Genomic DNA, 27,247 nt, shown 5'->3' on the forward strand with positions numbered 1-27,247 from the left:
AGAATTACAAACCCCTGATGTAATGCATTCTTGTTTTATCATGACTGACACATTATTAATAATAATTATAATGCGTGAGTTATTGTTAACTGATATATTGATATATTGTATTGATATTTTTGTTATATTGATATACTGTTAATGTATTGTTGTTAATGTATTGATATAGTATGGATTTAGTATTACTGTGTATTGATGTAGTGTTGCTGTTATTGTTATTGGTTAATTGCTAGGTCTGTTGTATTTTAAGTCACCATCTGTATTTTGTTTCCTATTTTATAGTTCTTATGTATTTTATTGGTATTTATTCTGTTTCAATGTATATTGTTTTGCTATGCTATTTGTTGACCTGAGCGCTATGAGCATGTATAAATCTAAATACAAATACAAAAATGCAAACTGGTGCTGTAACTCATGAAATATTGCATTGCTAAGATTAACCCCAATTGGTCATGCTGGTTGGGGCTGATGGGAATCGCAGCCCACAAACATCTGGAAGGCCAGATCTCCCCTGATCTAATGCATTCTTATTTTACAATGACTGGCACATTATTAATAATCACTACAATGCATGAGTTATTGTTAACTGATGTTGTAATTCATGAAATATTACATTGCTAAGATTTCAGCTGGTGGATATTTGCAGGAGGTGGGTCTTTGGGAGGGTGGTTAGACCTCAGCAGGGGATAGAGTGATCTATCAAGTCAATTAAATAACAACAACAATAAAATGCCATACAGCTCACCCTCCAAAGCAGCCATTTTCTCCAAGGGAACTGGAGATCAGCTGTTATAGTGGGAGATCTGCAGGTCCTACCTTGAGATTGGTAACCCTGTTGCCAACTCTGGGTTCAGAAATGTGTGGATATTTGGGGGGCTGGAATATGGAGAGCACAGAGTAGAACCCCCGCTGGGTATGACGCCACTGGGCATAATGTCTTAGAGATGAATGAATGAGAAACAGGGGGGGGGGGGGAGACACTGAAACCATAAATGCAGAAGCACACCAGAGTGTGTGTGTTCGTGTGATGTGCTGTCAAGTCACTTCTGAGGCATGGTGGCCCTATGAAACAACGTCATTCAAACCGCCCTATCGCTAACACCCTTTGTCTGGCCTTGCAAACCTCCTGGTGTGGCTTCTTTTATAGAGTCCAAGATAGAATGCTGGAGATAGCCAGACATATATTATGGGACTGAGGCTCGGAGAACGGGGACAGTCTGGAATGGCCCTTTAACAAATATGATCGAAGGACAGCCAGAAACTCAGCTGGTGAAGTTTCCCTATTGCTGCATTGACTTGTCTGACTTGAATTTCAGAACCATCACTCAGCTGTCAGTAGAGATCATGCAGAAGGAGACATGCAGGCCACCTTATAACCCTTTCCTCAGTTCCTGAAATCGGCATCTTAGGGATTCCTGCATTTTAAACAGGCAAGAGAGGTAGAAGAAGTCCAATCAGTGACGTATCTTCAGATTTCAGAGGAGCACCCAAAAATGATACAACCGTGGATGCAACTTCCTTTAGGATTGTAACTGTTAGCACTGGAACTTGTTTAGGATATTTTGGAGTAATAGAAGAAAGCGGCAGAGGGGGGAACCCGGTTTTTCAGTAGAGGTGGGCGGGCACACGAAGTGCGTGGGGTCTTCACGCTCTCCCTCCCGCATTTCTCGTGTTCCTGCCTTCCTTTCTTCCTGCCTCCCTGACTCCTGCGCCCCCCCCCCTTCGTTTTCTCCCTGCCGCCCTGGCTCCCCCTCGCCCCTCTCGCCCCTCTCGCGACCTCTGCTCTCCCGCCGCTCCTTCTCCTTCCTCTCCGGCCGCCCTGCCCAGCGGAGGCGGGGACACGCCGGGCTCTGGGCGGCCGCCTCGTGACGCTGCGGAGGGTGGACCAGCCGCGCCGAGGAGGAGGATAAAAGGGCCATGGCAGCAGGTAGCAGCCCCCAGCCGCCCCCCACCCCCCCACCCCGGCCAGCCCGGGCGGGTGGGTGGGATGGATGCGCCCCCCCCCCCAAGGCCACCTGCCGCGTTCTCTTGCCACCCTCCACCGACCCACTGGCCCTGGCTGGCCCAGAGCCCTGCCCGGGTGGACGACTTGGCATGGACAAGAGCGCCTCCGAACACGTGCAGATCGATGGCTCAAGGGGCGAGGAAGGGCTGGGATGTTGGTGGTCGGTAGGCAGGCAGGGTGGGTGGGACCCCTCTCCGCCCCCCCGCCCCGCCCCCCGCCCAACTCCCTTGAGAAAGGAAACGCGGTCCAAGGTAGGAACGAGAACGCCCTGAAGCATGTGCAAAGGGTTCTGGCTCTGCCGGCCATAAAGTCCCCCGTTTGTCTAAAGCGGGGTAAGAATTCATAAAATAAATGATAAAGGTTGACCCCCCCCTTAAGATCAGCCCCCAGCGGACACAGATTCCTTAAAATGCAGGCAGACCAAGAGTTCTCCTGAACTGGTGCAGAGTACTGCTTAATAGAAGCATGGTAGAACAGTGCCGCGGACTGTGGGGGCAATGTCGGTCAGTAGTTTCCAGGATAAAGGGTGTAAAGCGTGCACCCCCTTGCATTCCTGAAGGAGAGGGTTCAAGAAGAAAAGAAAGTTCCTGAGCATGTGCAGAATGCTTAATTAGATTTTTACAATGTTGAAATTTGGGGGTGTGGTGGCGGTCTTAGTGATTGGTGGGCCCCAGGCAAAAGTCAAAGATGGGACCCCAGAATTGCCTCATCCAGTGGGAGGGATGACAGCACCCCCCCCCCCCACCACCAACTACCCAATTGCAGATCATTTCTGGTGCATCCCTTTCATGGCCCCACAGATTATGGCAGTGAGGGATGAAAGGGCTCTGTGGTGGTGGTGGTGGGGGGGGGCAGCCTGAGCCCCAGCCACAGGGCCCAGATTTCCCCATGGCTGTTCCCTTATATTTGGGAGCGAGCCCAATTTACCTGCTCAACTCATTCCATTGGTCGCCTTTTAGTTCTGGATGCAGAGTCCTTTGGGGGTGACGAATGTCTGGAAGAGGATGAGGAGGAGCTGGAGGCCGGCCTGGAAGACCCTGAGAGCGGACCGGCAGGGAAGTTCATTCCGGGTGGGCGCGCTTGCTGCATCCTGACCCGCCGCGGAATCACCTTGCGGGTGCTGCTGAAAGATGGCCTGATCGAGCCAGGAGAAGGGGTGCTCTCTATTTACTACCTGGTGAGATAACAGGGCTTCCCACGCCCCCATGGATAGCTTGGCAAGGTCAGCCCCACCCCCCAAGGGTTCATGGCTGCCCGGACCTCAGGCGCTTGATAATATACAACAAGAAAAATGGCTGGTGTGGCAGAAAGCAACAATAAATTGTTTTATTTTACTTATTTTGTTGGATTTATATCCCACCCTAGAATGGAAACCTGCCACACCAATGACTACCAAAATTTAAAAACGCATAATAATATTGTATTACAGCAGGCTGGCCTTACCTGAGTCGTCTCTCCCTTTTCATCTTCATCTCTTCTGTGTGCTTAGGACACAACTTTTCCTTCTATTTGCACTTAGTTTTTGTTGCAGTCTTGTAAACTGTGTTTTATATGTGTATGCATTGGTGACTTTTGTGGCTGTGCTTTCCATAATTGTTGTCTTCTGATCTTTTCACATTTACCGTGTTTCCCCAAAAATAAGATAGTGTCTTATATTAATTTTTGCTCCCAAAGATGCGCTATGTCTTATTTTCAGGGGGTGTCTTATTTTTCTGTGTTCTGTTCGTCGGGCATGCTTCCAAACAAAAACTTTGCTACGTCTTACTTTCGGGGGATGCCTTATATTTCGCACTTCAGCAAAACCTCTACTACGTCTTATTTTCAGGGGATGTCTTATATTCGGGGAAACAGGGTAATACAATATTCGTACGATCCCCATGTATTTGAAACACATCTCCCTCGAATAGTGCAAAATTAATAATCCAGAGGCTTAAAAAAACAGACAAGTTAGTAGTCCTTGTTGTTGTAGAACTCAGAAATGCAGGGACGTCTGGGCATCTAGTTGTGATATAATGACAGAGTGAATGAGCCGAAACCTTGCCTGGGGCACCTACTCACTAAATAACCTTGTGCAAGTCATTCTGTCATGGCCACACCCCACAAAAGGGGGAGAGGAAAAAATATCAGTTATCCTTACAGGGTTGTTGTAAACGAGCGGTTCCTTAGTTTCAGCCTTTGGGCACCTGTGAGATTCTGATGCAGAGGGATGGGCCAGCAACAAAATGGCTTCCACAGGAGGCGGAGCCAAGCACAAAATGTCACTGACCGAGGTTATGCGTAACTGTAATAATAACTCTTTGGTATTTAAGGCTGAAGGTCTGTTTGGTGGGATTCCTTTTAAATTGCGCAGCCAAACAGAAGCCCTGCCGGGCACGAGGCCCCCCTGGCTCTGTCTGCTGCTGGGCAGGCATCGGGGAAGGCGTGGTGGGTGCCCCCAGTCACCACATTGGCAGTGGTGGGATCCAGCCGGTTCGCACCACTTCGGCAGAACCGGTTGTTAAATTGATGCTTGTAAACAACCAGTTGTTAAATTATTTGAATCCCACCACTGCACGTTGGGAACTCCTGTTGTAAACAAATTAAGTAAGGGAAGCAACAAAAACTATGCTGTGAATTGTCACAATATAATATCTGTGAATGATGTGCACTTTTTGTCAAGGGGATTACAGACTTGGCTTGTAGAATTTGAGGAAACCGTGCAGAAATTCTAAATATTTATTATGCTATCTGCGAAGGAGCCAAATTCCCTGTCCTTGCTCTTGTCTCAAGGGAAAGAAGTTCTTGGGTGACCTGCTGACAGACGGGAAGATCGTTTGGCAGGAGACAGGCCAAGTCTTCAATTCGCCAAGCGCCTGGGCGACCTATTGCAAGAAGCTGGTCAATCCGGCAAAGAAATCTGGGTGTGGCTGGGCGTCTGTCAAGTACAAGGGACAGAAGTTGGACCAATACAAAGCCGTCTGGTTAAAGAAGTACCAGCCCAACGCCCCCCCTGCAGAGGAGGTGACCATCTCTCTTCCTGACTTCTTTGTTCATAGAGAAAATTACATTCCAGGGAATGTGTGAAACCCCCTGCCACAGGATGTACTGATGGCCAACAGATGACTTTAAAAGGGGATTAGATAAATGTGTGGAACAAGAGAAGTCTATTGAAGCCAGTTATGCATCATGGAGCCTCCATGTTGAGAGGCAATCTACCATTGCATACTGGTTGGAACAGTAGGTGGAGAGTTGGGCTTCCATGCCTTGTTTGTAAGCCTTTTTGGGTCATCTGTTTGGACAGGATGGGAAACAAGATGCAGGACTGGAGAGATCATTGACTCAATCCCTCTGGGCTTCTCATGAGGTGCTGGGAGTGTCTGCGTTACAATCTTAAACTGACCGTTTCCAGGAAACACTAGATTAATTTTTCTGTGTGAAACTGGGGCGGGGCGGGGGGGGGGGGGAGGCTGACCCCACAGGACATAGCATACCTTTGTCGAGCTAATTCAGAAGTCTTTCAGATGGATAATGCAGCACTCTAATGTCATCAGCCAGGAATCAGTTTGATTTACCAATTGACATTGGCATTAAGGGATGAGAGCAGTGAATATATTTTGAAGGAAAATCCTTTTAAAGCAAGTGCTGAGTCTCTAGTCCTCAGTCTCTCCTTTTCTGAGTGGTGAGGTAGGAGGTCAGATTGCAGCAGGACCTTTTCGGTTGTGGTGCCGCAGCTCAAGGAGTTTAGGCAGCATCTTCAAAGAGGCAATCCTGCTCTGGTACAAGAAACCGTGCCTCTTCTGGGGGGATCATATGAAAAAGAAATCTGCTCTTTCCTCCACCCACCACCACAATCATCACACCTTTACGACTGTGCGCATCTGTGCTGTTTTCATCCGTTAACTATACAAGCAGGAGTATAAAACTTCCTTCCTTGTTAAAAACAAAACACGTACAGGCGTGGACAACTCCAATACTTCTTACATGTAGGCTGCAATCCCATGCATACTTACACAGGGGTAAATATTTATGTAAGCATAGCATTAAAGAAGTGGATTCTTGGTTGCGTATAAAGTTCCCATCAGGTTGCAGCCACCTTAGGTTGACTCCATAAGGTTCTCAAGCCCAGAGACAATCCGAGGTGGTTTGCCATTGCCTGTCTCTGCTTAATGACCCCGGGCTTCCTTGGTGACCTCCCATCCAAGTGCTAACCAGGACCAACCCTGCTTAGCTTCTAATATCTGCGCCATTTGGGTTAGGAGTCTTCGTAAGCCCTGCAACTGACAAAGACCAACAGCAGCATCTCCAGCTCCAGCCCCCCAGTCTGGAAGAACCAAAATGTTTTAAAAACAGTGTCAGATGCACCAATAATGAAGATCTGGGAAATCTCCTTTGGGAGATTTTTCCCCTACGAGGAGAGGCTTAGGAAGCTGGGGATGTTTAGTCTGGAGAAGAGAAGGTTAAGGGGAGTCATGTTAGCCATGTTTAGATATTTGAAGGGAGGTCATGTTGGTGAGGGAGCAAGCGTGTGGTAGCATGCAAGGGAGGGGTGGTATGCAAGGGAGGGGAGGGGAGGGAGGGCCCTCGACATCTGGACATGGCTCAGGGAGGGGAGGGGAGGGAGAGGTGGCATGCAAGGGAGGGGGAGGGGCTCCAGGAACTAGGATCAGGAGTAATGAATTCAAGATGAAGGAAAAGAGATTCCACCTAAACATTAGGAAGAACTTCCTGACCATCAAGGCTGTTCAACAGTGGAATGCTCTACCTTGGAGTGTGGTGGAGTCTCCTTCTTTAGAGGTTTTTCAACAGAGGCTGGATGACTATCTGTCAGGGGTGCTTTGACAGTCTCTTCCCGCATGACTGGGGGTTGGATGATGGCCCTTGTGGCCTCTTCCAACTCTATGATTCTGTAAGGAACTCCAGAAATCAGGGGCTGTCACTCTGAAATCCTGATGTCGCCAGAAATGGTGGTTTTGGAAAGGCACACGGGACATAATCAATGATAACAGTTCATACATTCTAGGATTCGGCCCAGGTCTCTGGAGGAGGTCCTGAGAGCCCCAGGACAGTTTGGGGAAGGGGAAAGAATCATCGTGGAGATAATGGACTCTGCCTCTGTCTGTGGTGTGCTTTGTCTAGGGCTTGGTGAGTGAAGGAGAGGAGGAAGAACTTGCTGACGATGAAGAAGAAGAAACTAAAGGAATGAAATCCTCCCTCTCGGAATCGATGCTGGACAGGAAGCTGGAGGAGAAAAACCGGAAGCATCCCAGCAAAAGTCTGGCAGAATCGCTTGGTATGGGAATTTGAAAAAGGGAGGATTCAGACCCAAAATTTGCACCATTTAAAGCGTTTCCAAATGCTTTTTGTAACATTTACAATCATTGTAACATCTGCAGCATTCTGGTGCTGGAAAACGAGAAATAACTTTCAATATTGCCCCCTTATGTGGCCCTGCCATGGTTTGTCATCTCTGGCAGTGCCCACGCTGGTTTCATCTTGGGGCACTGCCAGCCCCGCCCAGCCCTAAGACCAGCCTTAAGACCGGGTGCCACCAACATGGGTTAGACTGTTATTATCGGGCTTGATGCTGCATACTGAGATTTAAATGTTTTTAGATGTTTTTTAAGTAATTTATTGGTCTTTATTGTATTGTGAACCACCTAGAGCCCTTTGGGGATGAGGCGGTCTACGAAATCTAAATCTTAATAATAATAATAATAATAATAATAATAATAATAATAATAATAATAATAATAATAATAATAATAATAATAATAATAATTCCTCCCAGCCAACGTATGGCAACCCCACAGGGTTTTCCAAGCAAGAGACACACAGAGATGGTTTTCCATTGTCTACCTGGACTTCCTTGATGGTCTTCCATCCAAATACTGACCAGGGCTGATTCTAGTAAGCTTCTGAAATCTATTGAAATTGGGCTAGCCTGGACAATTGTTTTGGAAGTTTGTAGAATTAGCAAATGGCAAGAAGAGAAGATAATGTCTTTTTTGCCATGTGCTTTGTGATAGCCAATGCCTGAGGAAAGAGTTGACATCTTAGCAGGATGAGTTCCACCATGTCAGGGAACACCGCCAAAAAGGCTCTGCTTCTGGTGAATGCTAGTTTGGCATCCTCTTAGGATAGGATCCTGAGCAGTCAGTAGATCAGGTAGATTAGTGCTGGCAACCTTTTAAAATAGCAGAGGTTTCTGTGCAGGGATTCTTCCCCAAGGGGGGGTGGCAGCAGACTCATCTAGAGTTTTTCATTTGCCTGGACAGCAAGAAAAACACTCATTTTTATTCTTGCCATGCAGTCCAAAGATAATTTCTACCTGAATGGGAAAAGCCCCACCTTTTTTATATGTTAGGCATTTTCTTCAGGAAAATATTTTGGAGAAGGTTCCCCTGTTTCCAAAAGTGAAGACCTGGGGCAGCGGGCAGATTTGCCCACCGGGTGATGTGACTGCTGAAAAGGAGGAATTCGAACTCAGGTTTCCCAGATTGTCTCACCAGCTCCCACTAGTCTTTTCAGTACTGAATATCTGTGAAAGCCCCCAGTTTGTATTTCTGCGAGGTGGGGGCCTCAGTTCGACAGTGACGCTGTCCCCATGAGTGAGACACGGGGGAATGCGATTTCCTTGTCTTCGGCTGTCTAGGAAGCCGGCCAGGAAAAAAATGTTATTGTTATTGTTTATTCCTTTTTTAAAAGTGTTTTATTTTTGCAAGCCCATTATCTGGCGTGTGGGTTGTTTCTTCCAGATAGCGGCAAAAGACTGGAGAGCAAGATTTGTGTGCCTGTACGCTACTGCAGTCTGGGGAGTCGGGATTCGGCCAGGTACTCATGCTGAGTTGCACCTCTTTGCCTATACACCCACCCAGCTGAATACGGTCAGTTGGTCACATGTTGTGCACTGCGACACAAAAGAGCTCAGCTGGATCAGGTCAAAGTGGGGCACCCCCCCCCTTTTTTTACTACGTGAAGCCGGTATTTAAAGGAAGAGTGCCTGTGGATCTGGAGGCTTCATTTAGCAATGCTGACTCTCAGCTACTTCTAGACCAGGAGTCCACAGCCTTTTTGAGCAAATGCATGCCGTTGCAATTCTGACACAGCGTGGTGGACACAGCCACAAAATGGCTGCTGCATCTTACCTTCAGTCAGACGGTGAAGATCTCAGGGTTCTGGTGGCAGCTGCTGTCAAAGCAACATAGTTAAAGATCTGCCAGCTAGAATCCTTGCTTGGCAAAAAGCCTGCCTGGCCCCACCCACTTTATACAAACACTTGGCCGGCACCAGGGAAGGTCTTGGCTGGAGCCCAAGGCACCATGTTTGGGGCCCTGCTCTAGACCATGAATCTGTGTAACCCTGTCTTAGAAGCTGCTCTGAGCTTGTATAGAGAAGGGCAACCTGTAAGTTGAATAAATAAAAATAAATCATTGATGGTCATCACCTCGCCTAGGGGCAGTGAGTTCCACAGGTGAACTGTGCAAACCAGAGCTCTCGTGAGTTTTCTGCCCATCCATTTCATTGGCCTCCTCCCTGCCTGAAGACCAATATTATGTCAGGAGAACTAGTTTCCTCTCCGTTTCTCCACACAGTGTCTTGCTTTTAAACCTTATTTTATTTTTTAATCATTTATATCCTGTTTTTCTTTTTAATTGGAACTCATCAAGGGATTCGGACCCGGTTTCTCCAGGCCCCAATCCAGTAGTCGAACCTCTAGGCCAGTGGTGGTGAACCTTTGGCACTCCAGATGTTATGGACTACAATTCCTATCAGCCCCTTCCATCATGGCCAATTGGCCATGCTGGAAGGGGCTGATGGGAATTGCAGTCCATAACATCTGGAGTGCCAAAGGTTCGCCACCATGGCTCTAGGCCAAGGCAGCTCTCAAACCCAAATACTTTCATCTTTTCCCTCAGGGAAGGTGCTCAAGCCCGTTTTATCAGTTTGGATGGGCCTCACCCCTTCAAGAGACACAAATTCTAATGCAGGAGGATTAAACGGAGTAGCGAAGGTGTGCATGTTCCCCATCCTCCTGCTTCAATTTTTCTCTGATCCCAGACAGGCGGGAGAACCAAATGGTGGGGGTTGGGGGGACGTCCTCTGCAGAATATACATATAGCTTAGCATCACAAGGTATGTACTGTCATGCCCTCCTCAAAACACACACTGTTTCTTACTGGCGATAACTCAATCTCTGATGTCCTGTCCCCAATATCTATTTCTTTAATCTCACGATATCCTCCTGCCCTTTCCTGACCCAGTGCAGCTAACAGTATTCAAAACAAACATACAATATATGTAAGAAAAGATCAGTGGGACAATATCTGTCTTATCCATTTTATTCCTCCCCCCACCCCAAAAACTCCTCTCTTAAGAGTTTCTGGTCCTTATGAGTCCGGGTGTTGTATGACTGCAGGAATCCCCACACCCTGGTAGAAGTGACGTCCTTTGCAGCCCTGAACAAATTCCAGCCGTTCAACGTTGCCCTTTCCAGCAACGTCCTCTTACTCTTGGTATGTATTGTGCGTAATAACAGATTGGCAGAGCGCTTTTTCCTAAACGAACCCAAAGCAGTTTCCAAAACCGTTTGTGATAAATAACGTGCTTTGCGATTAAAAACAAACTGAGCTAAAATGAAATTACCCTTCAGTCCAAAATTTGTTTTGGTGTGATTTTTTTTTTAAGTATGGCCTGAATTTCAAACTTTTTGAAGTTTTTCTAGTGTGGACACTGTTACCTTAGAAAACTTAAATATTTATGGAGTGCTGTGGGGTTTCGGGGCTGTATGGACGTGTTTCAGTAGCATTTTCTCCTGACTAGAACACGGCCATACAGCCCAGAAACCCCACAACACCCCAGTGATTCTGGCCGTGAAAGCCTTCAACAATACATTGAACTTAAATACAGATGGTAAAGTAACACCGTGATGTTGAGCTTCCAGTTCCACATTCCTTGTAAATTATCCCGTGCAACTGGTTGTGGTGGGTTTTCTGGGCTGCGTGGCCGTGGTCTGGTGGATCTTGTTCCTAACGTTTCGCCTGCATCTGTGTCTGGCATCTTCAGATGTGTATCACAGAGGGAACTCTGTTACACACTGTTACACTCTGTGATACACCTCTGAAGATGCCAGCCACAGATGCAGGCGAAATGTTAGGAACAAGATCCACCAGACCACAGCCACACGGCCCGGAAAACCCACCACAACCAGTTGAATCCAGCCGTAAAAGCCTTCAACAACACATTATCCTGTGCAAGTTCCTAACTTGTAAGAATTACCAGGATTTCTCATGCCTTTGCAGACCTAACTATTTTAGATGTATTCAAGGGTCTTTGAGATAAAAGGGGCTGCATAAAAAATGGCTGTAGAGAGCATTGCTCCACTGTGTGTCAGCAGGACTTTTCTTGCTGGCTTATTTGCCACCTCCTCCTTTCTGGCTCTCTGCTAGGAGGACAAGTCTTACATCATTCTCCTTCCCAGTTTATCATCACAGCAACACTGTCAGGTAGAATCAGAGTTGGAAGAGACCCCAAGGCCCATTCAGTCCAACCCCCTACCATACAGGTTAGGATGACTGTAGGACTGGCCCAACAGAGGCATATTAAGAACATAAGAACATAAGAACAAGCCAGCTGGATCAGACCAAAGTCCATCTAGTCCAGCTCTCTGCTACTCGCAGTGGCCCACCAGGTGCCTTTGGGAGCTCACATGTAGGAGGTGAAAGCAATGGCCTTCTGCGGCTGTTGCTCCCGATCACCTGGTCTGTTAAGGCATTTGCAATCTGAGATCAAGGAGGATCAAGATTGGTAGCCATAGATCGACTTCTCCTCCATAAATCTGTCCAAGCCCCTTTTAAAGCTATCCAGGTTAGTGGCCATCACCACCTCCTGTGGCAGCATATTCCAAACACCAATCACACGTTGCGTGAAGAAGTGTTTCCTTTTATTAGTCCTAATTCTTCCCCCCAGCATTTTCAATGTATGCCCCCTGGTTCTAGTATTGTGAGAAAGAGAGAAAAATTTCTCTCTGTCAACATTTTCTACCCCATGCATAATTTTGTAGACTTCAATCATATCCCCCCTCAGACGTCTCCTCTCCAAACTAAAGAGTCCCAAACGCTGCAGCCTCTCCTCATAGGGAAGGTGCTCCAGTCCCTCAATCATCCTTGTTGCCCTTCTCTGCACTTTTTCTATCTCCTCAATATCCTTTTTGAGATGCGGCGCCCAGGGCAACCCCCCCCCCCGTGCACCCTTTGCACCCCACCCCCTCGTGCGCCCCTATCAGTGGGTGGGGGGGCCCAACAGCCAGCCCCAGGCTGGGAGCCTGCCGTGGGCCTGTTGGGGGGCACCTGGCGGGCCTGTGGCGGCTTCCAGCCCGACACTTCCGGGACGGCGCCAGCTGCTGCCGGTGTGGCAGGCACAGCCTCTAATGGAGGTGGGCTGGCAGGTGGCATCCGCTGGGGCCTGGCCGGGCACCCCTCATCAGCCTCCTGGCACCGGCTGCCCCACCCCATCTCCACCAGAGGCTGTGCCTGCCTCGCTTGAGGGGCTTGCTGCAACTCTGCCCCGGCTACTGCCGGCAGGGGCGTCCATACCTGCCAGAGGGACATGCAGGCTCCCAGCCCCTGACAGCATGATTTTGCACCCCCCACATGATGAAATGGGTGGCGCTCCTGGGCCCAAGGTTACCTAGCCAACGTCCATGGCAGAGTGGTGATTCGAACCTGGATCTCCCAGATCTTAGCCTGACCTCCCACCAGTACTTTGTACTTCTCCTCCTTTAAACGTGAGGCACTTTGCAGATATGATGTTGAAATCAACTTTACAACGACCCTGCAATACCTGTGTCATAACCTGGATGAGAGGGTGGAGAGAAGCACGCCTCCTTAGGATGTGTGAGGCAGAGTCTGGTTTTGAACCCATGACCCAAGCATTTCCCTCCCTCTTAGGATTTCCACAGTCACTTAACCAAGAGTGAGGTGGTTGGCTATCTGGGCGGCCGGTGGGATATCAACAGCCAGTGTAAGTACTATGGGGTATGGGTGTGTGTGACTGAGTTAAAATGGGGCGACTGAGTCCAAGCTTTGCCTGTTTCAATGTGGTTGTCGAAACGCGGTGTGCTTGGGAGAAGGGAGGGCAGAGAGCTGAGGAGAGGGTGGGGCATCCTGCCCCTTTTGTGGCAAGTTAGGGATCTGCTCTGGGCCCTTGCAGGGCTTCCGAGGAGATGCAGAGATTCCATGATTCTAGGATTCCATTATTCAGTCTTGTCCTGTTGTTGTTTTTTTTGCAGTACTGACGGTGCTGAGGGCATTCCCTTGCCGGTCGCGCCTCGGAGATGCAGAGATGGCAACCGCCGTGGAGGAGGAGGTAGAGAGGATCATGCAAATGGCGCTCACGGAGACAAAGGAGGGGTGTCTTCAGACTCTGCTCTGTGGGAGACTAGAGCAAATGTCCCAAACTATTTTGAATCAGAGAATTTCACACTGTGAGAGGCTTGCAGCAAAGGCTGTGTAATTTAAACAGATTTACAGGACAAGTCCCAGAAAAATCATACAGAAGCAATTGAGCCAGAAAATTGTTCCAGGGTTATTCTAATCAAATTATATATACAAACTACCAAAATTAAAGTGCACTCAAAGTGCTACACAGTTACATTCACTGATGAGATTCAGTTATGATTCCAGTATATTCAGTACGTTCCAAACCAATTTCGAATTGTTTCAACTGAATTTCAACAGGTCATGTAACAGTAGCTCTTTGAGTACACTTTAATTTTGGAGTTTGTATACAGAATTTGATTACAATAACCCCAGAACAATTTTCTGGGTCAATTGCTCCTGTATGATTTTTCTGGGGCTTGTCCTGTAAATCTGTTTAAACTACACGGCCTTTGCTGCGAGCCTCCCGCAATATAAAATTTTCCGATTCACTTTCTGTTACACTCTCTATTGAGGATGGTGAATTCACCAAACTGTTCTGAGCCTGAGGGCACATTTGGGATTCTGACCTGATGTGGTGAATGCAGGGGGGAAATGGCTGCCGTCGGAGACGGAGCGAGCCGCCAGATGTGTTCTGTGGCTTAGCTTCATTCACACCGTGCAGATCCTTGTGCTGTGGTGGCAGCTGCTGCCAAAGCAATATTTTAAAAAATCTGAATATGCAGTCAAATTCTCCAGCAGTCAAATCAGAGATCTTGCCAGGCAAAACCCCTGCCAGGTTCCACCCAATTCCTAAACACACTTGGCAGGCACCAGGAATAGACTAGGTGGAGTCCATTTACGGTTTGATTTTTGTGTTGCATTTGCAGTCTCATTTGCAGTTAGATTTGCAACTGCAATTGCATTAGCCTGTGTCTGGGTGAAGCTCACTCTGGTACTGGCATCCAGGTTTTTTTTTTAAAATTTTCAGATTGTCTTTCTTTTTATTGAAGTTGTCCAGATGCCAGCCGTAGGATCTCATTTGAAGACACAGAAATCCTTGAGAACTCTGACAGCTATTATGTCAGACTATACAAGGAAGCCATTATTATTATTATTATTATTATTATTATTATTATTATTATTATTATTATTATTATGAGCAGCAGTGGCGTAGGAGGTTAAGAGCTTGTGTATCTAATCTGGAGGAACCAGGTTTGATTCCCAGCTCTGCTGCCTGAGCTGTGGAGGCTGATCTGGGGAATTCAGATTAGCCTGTGCACTCCCACACACGCCAGCTGGGTGACCTTGGGCTAGTCACAGCTTCTCGGAGCTCTCTCAGCCCCACCTACCTCACAGGGTGTTTGTTGTGAGGGGGGAAGGGCAAGGAGATTGTAAGCCCCTTTGAGTCTCCTGCAAGAGAGAAAGGGGGGTTATAAATCCAAACTCCTCCTCCTCCTCCTCCTCCTCCTCTTCTTCTTCTTCTTCTTATTATTATTATTATTATTATTATTACTATTATACACATAACACAGCACAAGTGTCTGGAATTCATCTCTAAATATCGAGTCCTTCCCAAGGACCTAGGACATTAGAAGTATTTGCGTAGAATGTGCGCAGTTCCTAGAGGTGCTGCTTTCTGCAGCATGTGGATGATGATGATGACGATGATGGTAGATTTCACAGCTGCCAGATCTTTAGCTGGTTGTTGGCCTTCATTACAATTTGAGCCTCACCCAGAGGCCTAGGAAGTTGTAATGTATCAAAAACGTAAGAACATGAGAAAGAGCCTGCTGGATCAGACCAGAGTCCATCTAGTCCAGCACTCTGCTACTCGCAGTGGCCCACCGGGTGCCTTTGGGAGTATTGGTGTAGTATTCGTGCGGATCCCAGCATGGCTGCCTTCTGAATCTGACAGATGTTAATTTTGTCAATTCGAAGATGTTTCAAGTGCTGCCCTACTGTTTTCGGGATGGCGCCCAGGGTGCCGATTACCACTGGGCGGCCTCAGCTGGTTTGTGCCATAGACACTGAAGCTCGATTTTCAAATCGTGGTATCTAGTGACCTTCTCGTGTTCTTTTTCAATGACCCTGCTGTCACCGGGGACTGCTATGTCGATGATGGTCACTTTCTTGTCCTCGATCACGGTGATGTCTGGTGTATTGTGATTCAACACTTTGTCCGTTTGGATTTATTGTTGTTGTTGTTGTTGTTATTCAGCCACTCCCCTTCTGGGCTCAAAATCCACAAATACAGGGACAATTCACCAAAAAGGAAGAGAGTCTGAAAATGACCAAAACCTGGCTTCTAGTACTAAAAAATACCCAAACTAAAAGTCAGATATTGCAACTGCAACTGCAAATGAACTTCTTCACCCAGACATCTGCTAGTGCAATTGCAAATGCAGTTGCGAATGTGATTGCAAATGCAACAGAAAATGCAACTGCAAATGAACTTCACCTGGGCCCACGCAGACGGGCCTCAGTCCCTGGGAGGTGGGCAAAACCCCACCATGCAATCACTCCACAGTGTGTCATGGAGAGAAACACTCCTTGCCGTGGCCTGCCTCTGGAGATGCCAGCCATGGATGGGGACAAAACATTAAGAGCAAAAACTACCAGACCACGGCCACACAGCCCAGAAAACCCACAACACCCAGAAAATGTACTTTGTTTTCAATTGCTTGAGCAGCAGTGGCCACCACATTCTCAGTGTGTGACAGAAGGCAGTCTGTGCACATGGAAGTTATTTTTAAACAATATGTGAATTTTGAAAGGCATCCTGTTAATCAGAGCTTTTAAAATGCTAAAGGTTTACTGATACATTTCTATATGGCTTCACTGCTTGACATGTTGAGCTTAGCTCCGCCTCAAGGGGCAGCCATTTTGGGGGTGGGCTCACTGCCCTGTGTCAGGATTCTAAAGGTGCACACAGGTGCAAAATGGTTGGGGACTGTTACCCAAAATGGTGGGCCGCAACAACCCTCTTTGGTTGGGGAAGTTAGCTGTAGAGCAAAAGGTCACTTAGTGTGGCTTGACGAGCATTTCAGTAACTTTATTTTATATATATATATATAACTATATATAACTATAACTATAACTATAACTATAACTATAACTATAACTATAACTAAACTATATATATATATATATATATATATATATATATATATATATATATATATATATATATATATAGTTAGTTATAGTTATAGTTATAGTTATAGTTATAGTTATAGTTATATATAGTTATATATATATATAGTTATATATATATATAGTTATATATATATATATATAGTTATATAGTTATAGTTATATAGTTATATAGTTATAGTTATATATAGTTATAGTTATATATATATAGTTATATATATATATAGTTATATATATATATATATAGTTATATATATATATATATATATATATATATAGATATATATATAGATATAGATATAGATATAGATATAGTTATATAGTTATATAGTTATATATAGTTATATATATAGTTATTTATATATATATAGTTATATAGTTATATAGTTATATAACTATATATAACTATATATAACTATATATATATATAGAGTTATATAGTTATATAGTTATATAGTTATATATATAGTTATATATAGTTATATATAGTTATATATCAAGTTATATATACATATATCAAGTTATATATATAACTTGATATATGTATGTGTGTGTGTGTATATATATATATAACTTGATATATGTATATATAACTTGATATCTATATAACGATATATATATATATCAAGTAACTTGATATATATATATATACACACACACACACGCGCGCGCGCGCGCACACATGCATACACACTTATTGCCAGTATATACAGGTTTCAGCTCGCTATAAGAAAACAACAGAGAAAATAAATTTCTGGGGTTTTTTAACGTTTTTATTGAGAAAATAAGAAAATGGAATAAAATAAAATCCCACTCACAAATCATTTAGTTACTGGGGATAAAAACACACACATACAAGATTTCCTAGGATGTATCTTAGAAGTGGAATACAGGTTTTGTGTATATATAGAGAGAGAGAGAGAAAGAGAAGGGATGGAGCATCGAAGAGTATATTGACCAGACTTGTAGCAGACGGATGGAGACCTCATGGCCAGCACTAGGCTCTGAAATGGTCAGTGCTGATGGAACAATATTATCAAGCCTCAAGGTAGTGTGTGATAATATTGATAATATTGAACACCTAACTGGAGTCTGAGATGTGCCTTTATAGGGAAAAATGTGTCTTGGGGCAAAGGAAATCCTTTGAACAAAGGATTGTTCCTGCCATTCCAGGTGAGGCAGTGGTCTTGAGTGTCAGACTATTGACCTGATGGCCAACTCAGTGTTGGACAATAAACAGGGAACGACCCTTAATAGAACACGGCCATACAGCCCAGAAACCCCACAACATTCCAACCTGGAATAGGTTAAGAGATATAAACGAAAGATAACTAGTTTGTCCAGGTGTGCTGTTCAAATGCTGGTTCCTGAGTGCGTGCAAAGCACGAGGTTGAGGGAGGAGGTCCTTGAGCCGTTCTTGCCCAAGAGGTCAGACATAGTCCCAAGATGGAGTTCTGAATTCAACAGGCTGCTCCGTTCAGGGCACCGTTCTGCCAAGTCAGACAGGGCAGCGCTCCAGGAGAAAGACTATCCCCCCCCCCCATGCCACCACAGGTCAGGTTGGTTACGGGACCCCTGACTGAGACTGCCATCAGGAAGGCTAATTAAAGGGGGCTTTTTTGTTCAGTTAAAAGAAGTAAGATATTCTTCTCCCCTCTGCAGATCTGCCAAAACCTCTTCATGCGAGGGCTGTCCCTGGTGGGGTGGTACCACAGTCACCCCTTCAGCCACGCCCTGCCGTCCCTCCAGGACATAGACACACAAATGGATTACCAGCTCAAGTTACAAGGAACTAACAACAGTTTCCAGCCCTGCCTGGCCCTCATCTGTGGTAAGCAGGGGTTGCTGTAGAGTGTTGGGGATTTTTTCCCTTCATACCACAATGAGGGCTGGAAACCTTGGCTGTGGGGCTTCCGGCTTCCTCATGGTTTCTAAAGAAGCGCAGTGTGGTTGGGTGTGAGAAGCAATTGTGTGACCAGCTTAAGCTGCAGTGAACTGTGCTGCCTGGACCTCATGCCATGCCACGATAGCACCTGTGGGTGTCACGGTGCCTACTGACACCTTTTCTGGTACCACCAAGTGGTTTTAAAAGTGTGCGGGGCTAGACGGGTCTTTGGCCCAGCAAGAGCTCCGATTGGCCACTGCAGAAGAAGAAGAAAAAGAAGAGTTTGGATGTATACCCTCCCTTTCTCTCCTGTAAGGAGACTCAAAGGGGCCGACAATCTCCTTTCCTTCCTCCCTCCCCCCCCCAAACACCCTGTGAGGTGGGTGGGGCTGAGAGAGCTCTGAAGAACTGTGACTAGCCCAAGGTCCAGCTGGCGTGTGTTGGAGTACACAAGGTAATCTGGTTCACCAGATAAGTTTCCACAGTTCAAGTGGCAGAGCAGGGAAACAAGCCAGGTTCTCCAGATTAGAGTGCACCTGCTCTTAACCACTACACCACGCTGGCTTGCTGGATTTCATTGGATGTGCAGTTTTTGCAAAACGCTGCTTGGGTAGCAGGCGCTGCCACTGCAGCACAAAGATCTTTACTGTGTGGCTGAAGGTAAGCCGTTTTATGACTGTCTAGGCTGCAGGCAGGCAGGAGCTAGAGTATGGCCAGGCAAGACAGGGTCAAGGTGGGCAACAGGTGAGGCGTGGTCAACCAATTGGGAGTCAAGGCAGAAGACAGGCGTGGTCAAAGCAGTCTGAAGTCAAGGCACAGGCAGGAGACCAGGCAGGGGGACCTCACCAGGTTGCACCGAGGCAGAGCCAATCCCAGGGCAGCGTTTATACAGGGAGTTCTGGCTACTGAGGCTGGGATCCTGCAAGGGCTCAGTTTTCCTCAGCTGCAGATGCCTCCATCTTGCAGAGCCTCCTGGCCCACACCTGGCAGCAGTGCGAGCGCTTCTCCTCCTAGCCTGTAACTGTGGTCTTTGTCTCTGCCTTGTTTGAGCAGCTGCCTCTTTACTCCGCCCCTCCGAGATTCCTGATGGCTCTCCCAGCTGCACGGCATCAGGCTCTGCCTCGGTTTGCAGGGAAGGGCTTGGAGCTGGCTCTGCTGCCTGCACCTCCTCGTGAGGAGCCGGCTCCGGCTCCACCATGTCTTCAGGCCCTGCAGCAGAGTCCTCAGCGTCCAGGGACTGGCTCATGACACTCGGCCTCGCGAGGCAGCCATTTTGTGGATACACTCACTACACTTTGTCACAATTCTCAAAAAAGTTGGGGCCCCCGAGTTACGTGGTGTTATAGAGCAGCACATCGAGATCTATTTAGCAGGCTTCTCACAGCAACCTGAATGACCCAGCTTAGCCTGAGCACATCATAACTTGAATGCTAAGCACTTGGATAGGAGACCACCAAGGGAGTCAGAGGTTGTGTGCAGAGGAATGCGTTGGCAAACCACCTCTGCTCATCAGTTGATGCCCAAATGATGTTGCCATGAGCCAGTTGCAACTTGACGGCACATTCTTCTCTCTCTTTTTGCAACTTTGGGCAGATTTCTTACCAGCATTCTCAAATTTTCCCTTCTGAGGTCCTTACTACCCTGGCAACCAAGGCACGGAGTCGAAGATCGCGCCCTTCTGGGTGATGCCCCCTCCAGAGGTGGGTTTGCAACCTGCGCAACATACTTTTGTGGGGGTGGGGGGTGTGTGTGGCAGAAATAGTGAGAGACCGGGGCTTGTATTGGTGGCAGTAGGGGATATTTTCAAAATATACAGACATGAGCATTGTCTGGGTGGATCAGACCACATCCCATCCCCCCGGTCTGACAGTCAACGTGATAACTGAACGCAGTGTCCACTGATAGAGACATGGCATCTGTTCCCGATTGAGGACTGTCTCCAGCAGGCAGTTGGCTCCCCCTTGCTCTGCGTAGACAGCCGCAGCATTCTTTTCTGGTACGCAAAGGATAGCTGCAGGGCCTTGTTGGAAGTGATGCCGAATGTGTGGAGTATCCATCCATAAGACACTCGGCTGTGTTCTGGTAATGTCAAGCTCCAGTTCCCAGGCAAAGCCTGTCATAGTCTCTAGATGGCATTCGGTGTGTATCTCTGGCGTCAGTTTTTAGGACTGTTGTTAAATGAAGTTACAGTGATTACTGTTATTTTTTTCCCTCCTGGTTGATGTGTGTTTTTGTGTTTTAAATAGAAACATACAGTAAATGAATTATGTAACATTTTAAAATGTTAAAATACAACACACAACAAGTATTTGTTAAAAGCATCGACCTATATATATTTACATCTATAAACGTATATAAAATATACAATTATATATATAATTTTCATTCGTTTTGATATCTTACCACTTTTTAAATTTTGCTGCCCATTTGTTTGACCACGTGTTCTTTTAATGCTCTAATTTTCACCCAGAGCAATAACTGTTTTAATTTGAAAACAATTTGTTGTTGGGTCTGGCTGTACCCCTCCTCCTCAGTGTCTTCATCTTGAAGGTATACTGCCTCTGAGCCTGGAAGGTCCACTAATCAAAACCAGAGCAATGACATTTTCAATTAGCCACATTAGCCATGTCTGACATTTCAAGGTTGGCTCCCCTTCGAGGGGCAGCCGTTTTGAGGGTGGGCTGGGTGGATCTGAGCACCGCTTATTACTCAAACTGCCCTCTGGCCCTGTTTTCTCCTCTCCAGCAAAGACCTTATGATTATGGCATCCCCATGGAAGTGGAAGCCACTTACATCCAGGACGGCTTTTTGACCAACGACGTTCTTCAGGAGATGGTATTCTTTTGGTTTTTGTCTGGGCTGTAATTTGCATAAGTATTTTTCTGCATTGCTACTAACTTCTACGTTCAGTTCCTTTAACTAAATGGGATCGTCTGCCACATTTTTGTAGGGTTCTGTCATCCCATTCTTCAGTTGCTCAGTTTCCTCAACTGACTTTCAGGCAGAGCCGTGTTCCATTCGGTTAGCATCTCTGTTACAAATCAGGCCAAATTTTACAAGCTGACTGATTTGGACTTCACAACTTCCTTGTATGAAACAAATCCACAATTCTTCCCCTCTCCTGTTTCCTTGTGCTGATTTTTTTCTCCTGTGAAAACATGCACTGAATATATTGCTTCTTTAAAATATTAATCAGTTGTATTTGTACATCAGAGGTATAAAAGAATCAACAGCAGTAATGCAGGTGGCGATTTCTCTCTATGAGTACATTCACCGCAGAACCCGCAACATGGCTAATGAGTTCATCTTTTCCTGGGTGGGAACATCTGTTTGCTTCCTGGCTCTGGACAGCCTCTTCCTTTGCTTTCTGTAGATGCTGCTGGTGGAGTTTTACAAAGGAGCTCCTGATTGGGTGAAGTTTCAAGACAAGTGGGGTCCGGAACAGACGTATCTGGATAAGCTAAAGGTAAGATTAGCAAGAGATCCAGGATGGGGTAGTGGTTTAGGTGTCAAATAGGATCCAACCAGGTTCGAATCCCCACTCTGCCATGGAAACCTACTGGGTGGTCTTGGGCCAATCACACACTTTCAGCCTTTATCCTGACAAGTATTTGGATGGGGACTTCCAAGAAACACCAGGGCAGCAACACAAAGGTAGGCAACGCCAAACCACCTCTGAATTCCTCTTGCCTTATAAACTCTACGGGAACTCCATAAGTCTGCTGTTACTTAACAGCAAAAGAGGAGGAGGAGGAAGAGGGAGAAGAGGAAAAGGAAGAAGAGGAGGAGGAGGAGGAGGAGAGAAGCAAACACTGAATGGAAATGACTTCCAATCCTTGGCCACATTCAGTGTTGACTCCAGTATTCTCAAGAAGTCTTCTGCGCCAGTTCACACAACCAAAGCAGTGATGGAACTCTACCAGCAACATCTGCATGAACCACCCATCTTCTTCCACCCTTCTAAGGGTAGTGCTTACTACTCTCAGCCAATAAAATTGTGCTATACAAATGAGTTGTGTTGGAAAGGCTGCTGATTGGGCCCCTCTCCCCTGATGTCACAGCAGCCTTTCTAAATACAACTTGAAAAACGGGGATTTCTGCTGACAGACATCCAGTACTTGTTGAGGTGGTGGGGCTGTGATTGACATCTGTTTGTTGAGAAGGGAGGAGGTGTATGGAGAAGGCAAAATAACATTGGAATGGAGGTGCTGGCTTTAAAAGATTTGATAAATTCACAGTCATGCAGTGGCTGCTGGCTGAGATCATTTAAATAGAACCTCTATGTTCACAGGCAGTATACCCCTCAAGGCCAACTGCTAGGTACCAAAGAGCAAGGAAAGATCATTGGTGTGCGTTCTGGAAGCACCTGGGCAGAAACAGGACGCTGGACGAACCACATCCCTAGGCCCGTGGTGGCGAACCTTTGGCACTCCAGATGTTATGGACTTCAATTCCCATCAGCCCCTTCCAACACGGCCAATTGGCAGGGGCTGATGGGAATTGTAGTCCACAACATCTGGAGTGCCAAAGGTTCGCCACCACTGCCCTAGGCACATTCCACTTTTGGAGGAAAAAAACACAAGACTCTGCATACAAACTGATCCATTTTTGACAAGATGAAGAGCTTCTCTCACTGTTTTAAGTGTCTGCTGGCCAGGTTTTTAAGAAAACAAACATGCAGCTTCTTTTTAAAGTTTCCAACACATCCCAGAGAGTGACCAGATTCTCTATGAGGGACGGTCTGCCCCCTCCCTCCCTTATTTCAGTCAAGCCCCAATTTCCAGTCAGTTTTGAGAGTTCTTCAGCACTGATTTGAAATTGCTGAAACCGAAGGTAGTCCCAACCCAACAGAAAGAGCAAAAGCCAGGGAGAGCCCTCCCAGAGTCCCGCGGCACCCTCAAGATGCATCTGGTTCACTAGGGATTAGAACCCTGTCCAGGCTGTGAAATGCAAGGCAAACTGCCCAAAACATTTGTAGCCAAACAAACATATCAGTGATAAGCTCTGTAACTATTCGCATCAATGGCACTTAACAGCTGCAGCGGGAAAGAAAACTGTTACGCCAACTGAGACCAAGACATAACATTTCCACTGCCTAATAAACTCTTCTTCACAATTTCATGCCGGGGTCTCTATTTGTTTTTCCAGAACAGCAACTTTCACTGTAGCAACAGAGTCAGCTGGACAATGAAGATCTCTCAAGCGGTGTGGTCTAGTGGCTAGAGTCACAAACTAGGATCTTGGGCGACTGGGATTCAAATCCCTACTTCTGCCCTGGACGCTTGCCAGGTGACCTGGAGCCCACCACAAACTCTCAATCTGCCCTGCCTTACAGGGTTGTTGTGGTTGTGAGAAAAGGGAGGAATGATATTCTAAACGACATTGAGTCCAAGCTGAATGTGTATGGGGGGCAGGAGGAGGAGGATATAAATACATAAATGCTAACTTAAGAACCTTCTCCTACTGGTTTTTCAAAGAAGAGTTTAGATTTATACTCAGCTTTTCTCAACCATAAGGAGTCTCAAAGTGGCTTACAAACTCCACAACGGACACCTTGTGAGGCAGGTGGGGCTGTGAGTTCTGAGAGAACTGTGACTGGCCCAAGGTCATCCAACAGGTTTCAAGTGGAGGGATGGAGAAACAAACTTGGTTCACCAGATGACAGTCTGCTGTTTTACGTGGAGGGGGTAGGGGATCAGCTCTGGTTCTCCAGATTGGAGTCCACCTTTCCTAACCACTTTATCACGCTGGTTCTAGATGCTCATTTGCTAGATGTGTGGCCTTTCAGGCTGAGACTTGCTTGTCTTTCCAGACAGCAAAATGGCCCTGTTAATAATAGGGGGGAAGACTTTTGCGGGGTTGGGAAAATTCAGCAGCAAAATGTCAATTATTGGATCACCTGAAATGGGGGGGGGGCTGTTGCAGGGAACCCACCCAGTGAATAGGAGCAGTGCTGGATTTTCCCACAGGCTGGGCAAGCTGACGCCCGCGGCCCCAAAATCCAGGAGTCTCCAGCTGAGATACTATATTTCCTAAAAGTTATTTTCTAAATGTTTCTTAAAAATATTATGTATTTCCTAAAAATTCCTCCTTATTCCACAAAGTGTTTACAAAGTTTGATTGTGGCATAATTTTTTTACAGTGTTAATTTTAACATTTATGCATTTTTTCCCCAACTACTTCTATATTTAACAAGAACATTTTTTATCCCTTAGCGGAGATATTGTGAATTGTGGAACTGTGAACACCCATCATCAACTTCGGCTTTACTCAACTTTGTTTAAAACCCTCTTCCATCTTTCTCTAGTAGTGAGGGTGGGGGATTGGGAGGGGCCCCACAAGTGGAATAGCCCCTAGGGACTCTGTTCTAAATCCAGCAGTGGACATGAGAGGGTTAAAACAAAAACTGTATGGAGGAAGCTTTTCGGGGCACGTTCAGAAGTTAATGGGCAGTAGTAGATTCAGAGCTTTCTGAGTGTCTGGTGTATGGATAACTATTATGGAGGGATAGGTTTTTAGATCTTTGGAAACCATTTTAGAGACGTATTGTCGAAGGCTTTCACGGCTAGACTCAACTGGTTCTGGTGGGTTTTCTGGGCTCTGTGGCCGTGGTCTGGTGGATCTCATTCCTAACGTTTCGCCTGCATCTTCAGAGGTGTATCGCAGAGGGAAGTCTGTTACCCACGGTGTCCAGTGAGATGGGAATGTTTTAGTGGGGTATAAATTGTCATGCCTCCAGGCAGGGAACCAATCAGTGAGTGTTTGGGTGGAACTTGCTATGCAAAGGTGTGGTTCATAGTCTAGTATTGCAGGTGGAGTTTTTCAGTCCAGGGAGTGATTCACATTTATGCCCCACTAAAATTTCTACCCCGCTAAAACATTCCCTTCTCCCTGGACACAGCGCGTGGCACACTTCCCTCTGCGATACACCCCTGAAGGTGCCGGCTACAGATGCAGGCGAAACATGAGGAACAAGATCCACCAGGCCACGGCCACGCAGCCCGGAAAACCCACCACAACCATTTTAGAGATATTTATCTGTTGACTTATAAGGAGCCCCGTGGCACCGAGTGGTCAGCTGCAGTACTGCAGACAAAAGTTCTGCTCACGGCCTGAGTTCGATCCCAACAGAAGTCGATTTCAAGGAACCAGCTCAAGGTTCACTCAGCCGTCTGCCCTTCTCAGGTTGGTAAAATGAGCAGACAGCTCACTGAGAGTAAAGTGTAGATGACGGAAGAAAGTAATAGCAAACTGCCCCATAAACAAAGTCTGCCTAGTAAATGTTGTGATGTGACCTCAGTCCCAAGGGTCAGTAATGACCCGGCTGCTTGCACAGGATGAGGCAGGAGTGGCCATTCCAGCAGGGGCTGATGGGAATTGTAGTCTGTGAACATCTGAAGTGCCAGAGTTGGACACCCCTGGGATGAGGGTTATCAAAGGCTTATATGCAGACTTGCCATCATTGTTTAAAAGTTCTGTTTGAGGTTAACTAAAATAAAGAAAAACTCAACTTGGCTGGTCATCCAACTTCGAATGCTATGTCTCACTGCAGGCCTCCCTAGCTGCTCGCACACCCAAGGACCAAGGATTTGGGCACATTTTGGACCAGGTCTACAGCCTCCTCAAACACAACAGCTGAAGCAGCAGCAGCAGAAGAAATATGCTCAAGAACTCAATTGCACAGCTGGGGCCATGACCCGGGTGCCTGCCCAGGAACCACAGACGTGTTGTAGAGGTGGTTGCTAGCACTGTGGTCTTTTCTTTTTTTAAGAGGAAGATTTTCCTGACCTCGAACGTTCATCGAAGGTCCCTGGGCAGCTGGGCATCCCCCCACTGGCTGATCGGCAGGAGCACCATGAAGTTGCCTGTGTCTTGGACTCACGTTTGCATTGTGGCCACCTGCAGTGTGTAGCCACGTGGACACATTTCTCCATGGGGGAGAACGAGTGGGTTGATCCTTCTGATATTCAGGGGGCCCCGTTTGGGGTCTGAGTTCCATGGCAAATATTCTCAACCACCCCGGGGGCTCCTTGGTGATCATGATCGGCCCATTTCTGGTTTGATCCTGCCATGTCTCCGGGTCGACATGTGGGATCCTCCCCCCCCCTTCTCATTCTCCCCTCCCTCTTAATTACCGTGGTTGGCTGTACTTTCTCGCTTTTCATGCTTTCACTTCCCGGGCAATGCCTGATCAGCAGATTAGACGCCTGCTGTTGTAGTTCTTTCAGTGTTGTGGAATGTAGGTTGTTTTGCCCCTGGGGGAGGCTGCCTTGTTTCTGGACTGTGGGGTGCTGTCCCCCCCCCCCCATGGGAACTGGTAGTCAGGGACGTGGGGGCACGATGTGGGCTATAATGGCGGGTGCTTTGCTGCTTTTGCTTTAGTTCTGGCAATCGAGGTCTAAACGCTTATTCCTGATGCTGTTTTGTAATAGAGAAATCAACTGAATGCAGAGTCTTCTTATTGAACAGTCCGGGGGGTTGACAGTTTGCCAAAACTGCTCCGTGCCCGTCCTGTGGGAGTTCGTGGTCCAGGTGACAAAGAGGCGCCAGCGACCCCAATGCAAATGGGGGCACCGCTCCACTACCCACCAAAGAGTGGGATGAGCCAAGAGGCCCGGGATGAGGAGTGAAAACAGCCTTCCAATCCTGATGTAGGAATAGGGAGCAACAATGGTCCCTGCAGGCCCCCACAAGACCCCAGGAGGTGGATCTGAGCCGTCTCCCATAGCCTGGCTCTTTTGCAACACCATCCAAACCATGCTCTGTTGAGGCACCATCGCGAGGGCATGTCTTGGAATGAGGCAGCAC

The 27,247-nt window shown here is 46.8% G+C and overlaps 1 protein-coding gene across 3 annotated transcripts; it reads left to right on the forward strand.

The window, feature by feature from the left end:
• Positions 1–1,793: 1,793 nt before the first annotated feature.
• MPND (MPN domain containing) lies at positions 1,794–26,885 on the forward strand. 3 transcript variants are annotated; one of them, XM_048497988.1, is made up of 13 exons: positions 1,794–1,927; positions 2,965–3,182; positions 4,775–5,005; positions 7,121–7,274; positions 8,740–8,815; positions 10,401–10,497; positions 12,931–13,003; positions 13,272–13,348; positions 18,217–18,385; positions 20,069–20,139; positions 21,185–21,274; positions 21,813–21,905; positions 25,992–26,885. In XM_048497988.1, the coding sequence occupies exons 1-13, from the start codon at positions 1,918–1,920 to the stop codon at positions 26,076–26,078; spliced, it is 1,446 nt and encodes a 481-aa protein (XP_048353945.1). In that variant the 5' UTR covers positions 1,794–1,917; the 3' UTR covers positions 26,079–26,885. The 3 variants fall into 3 exon arrangements, with proteins under 3 accessions (XP_048353945.1, XP_048353946.1, XP_048353944.1); XM_048497987.1 differs by lacking the exon at positions 1,794–1,927 and adding an exon at positions 2,015–2,256; XM_048497989.1 differs by lacking the exons at positions 1,794–1,927; positions 21,185–21,274; positions 21,813–21,905; positions 25,992–26,885 and adding an exon at positions 2,011–2,256 and having other exon boundaries at positions 20,033–20,139.
• The last annotated feature ends 362 nt before the right edge of the window (positions 26,886–27,247 follow it).

The sequence above is a fragment of the Sphaerodactylus townsendi genome, linkage group LG05, assembly GCF_021028975.2.
Source record: "Sphaerodactylus townsendi isolate TG3544 linkage group LG05, MPM_Stown_v2.3, whole genome shotgun sequence".
NCBI lineage: Eukaryota > Metazoa > Chordata > Lepidosauria > Squamata > Sphaerodactylidae > Sphaerodactylus > Sphaerodactylus townsendi.

What these genes read in the sequence shown, in the direction of transcription:
- MPND (XM_048497987.1), top strand. Translation starts at nt 2,157, where the DNA reads ATGTTGGTGGTCGGTAGGCAGGCAGGGTGGGTGGGACCCCTCTCCGCC. An exon ending in CAACCGCCGTGGAGGAGGAG is followed by an intron (nt 13,349 to 18,216) that starts GTAGAGAGGATC and finishes TCCCCTCTGCAG; the next exon opens with ATCTGCCAAAACCTCTTCAT. An exon ending in GGGTGATGCCCCCTCCAGAG is followed by an intron (nt 20,140 to 21,184) that starts GTGGGTTTGCAA and finishes TCTCCTCTCCAG; the next exon opens with CAAAGACCTTATGATTATGG.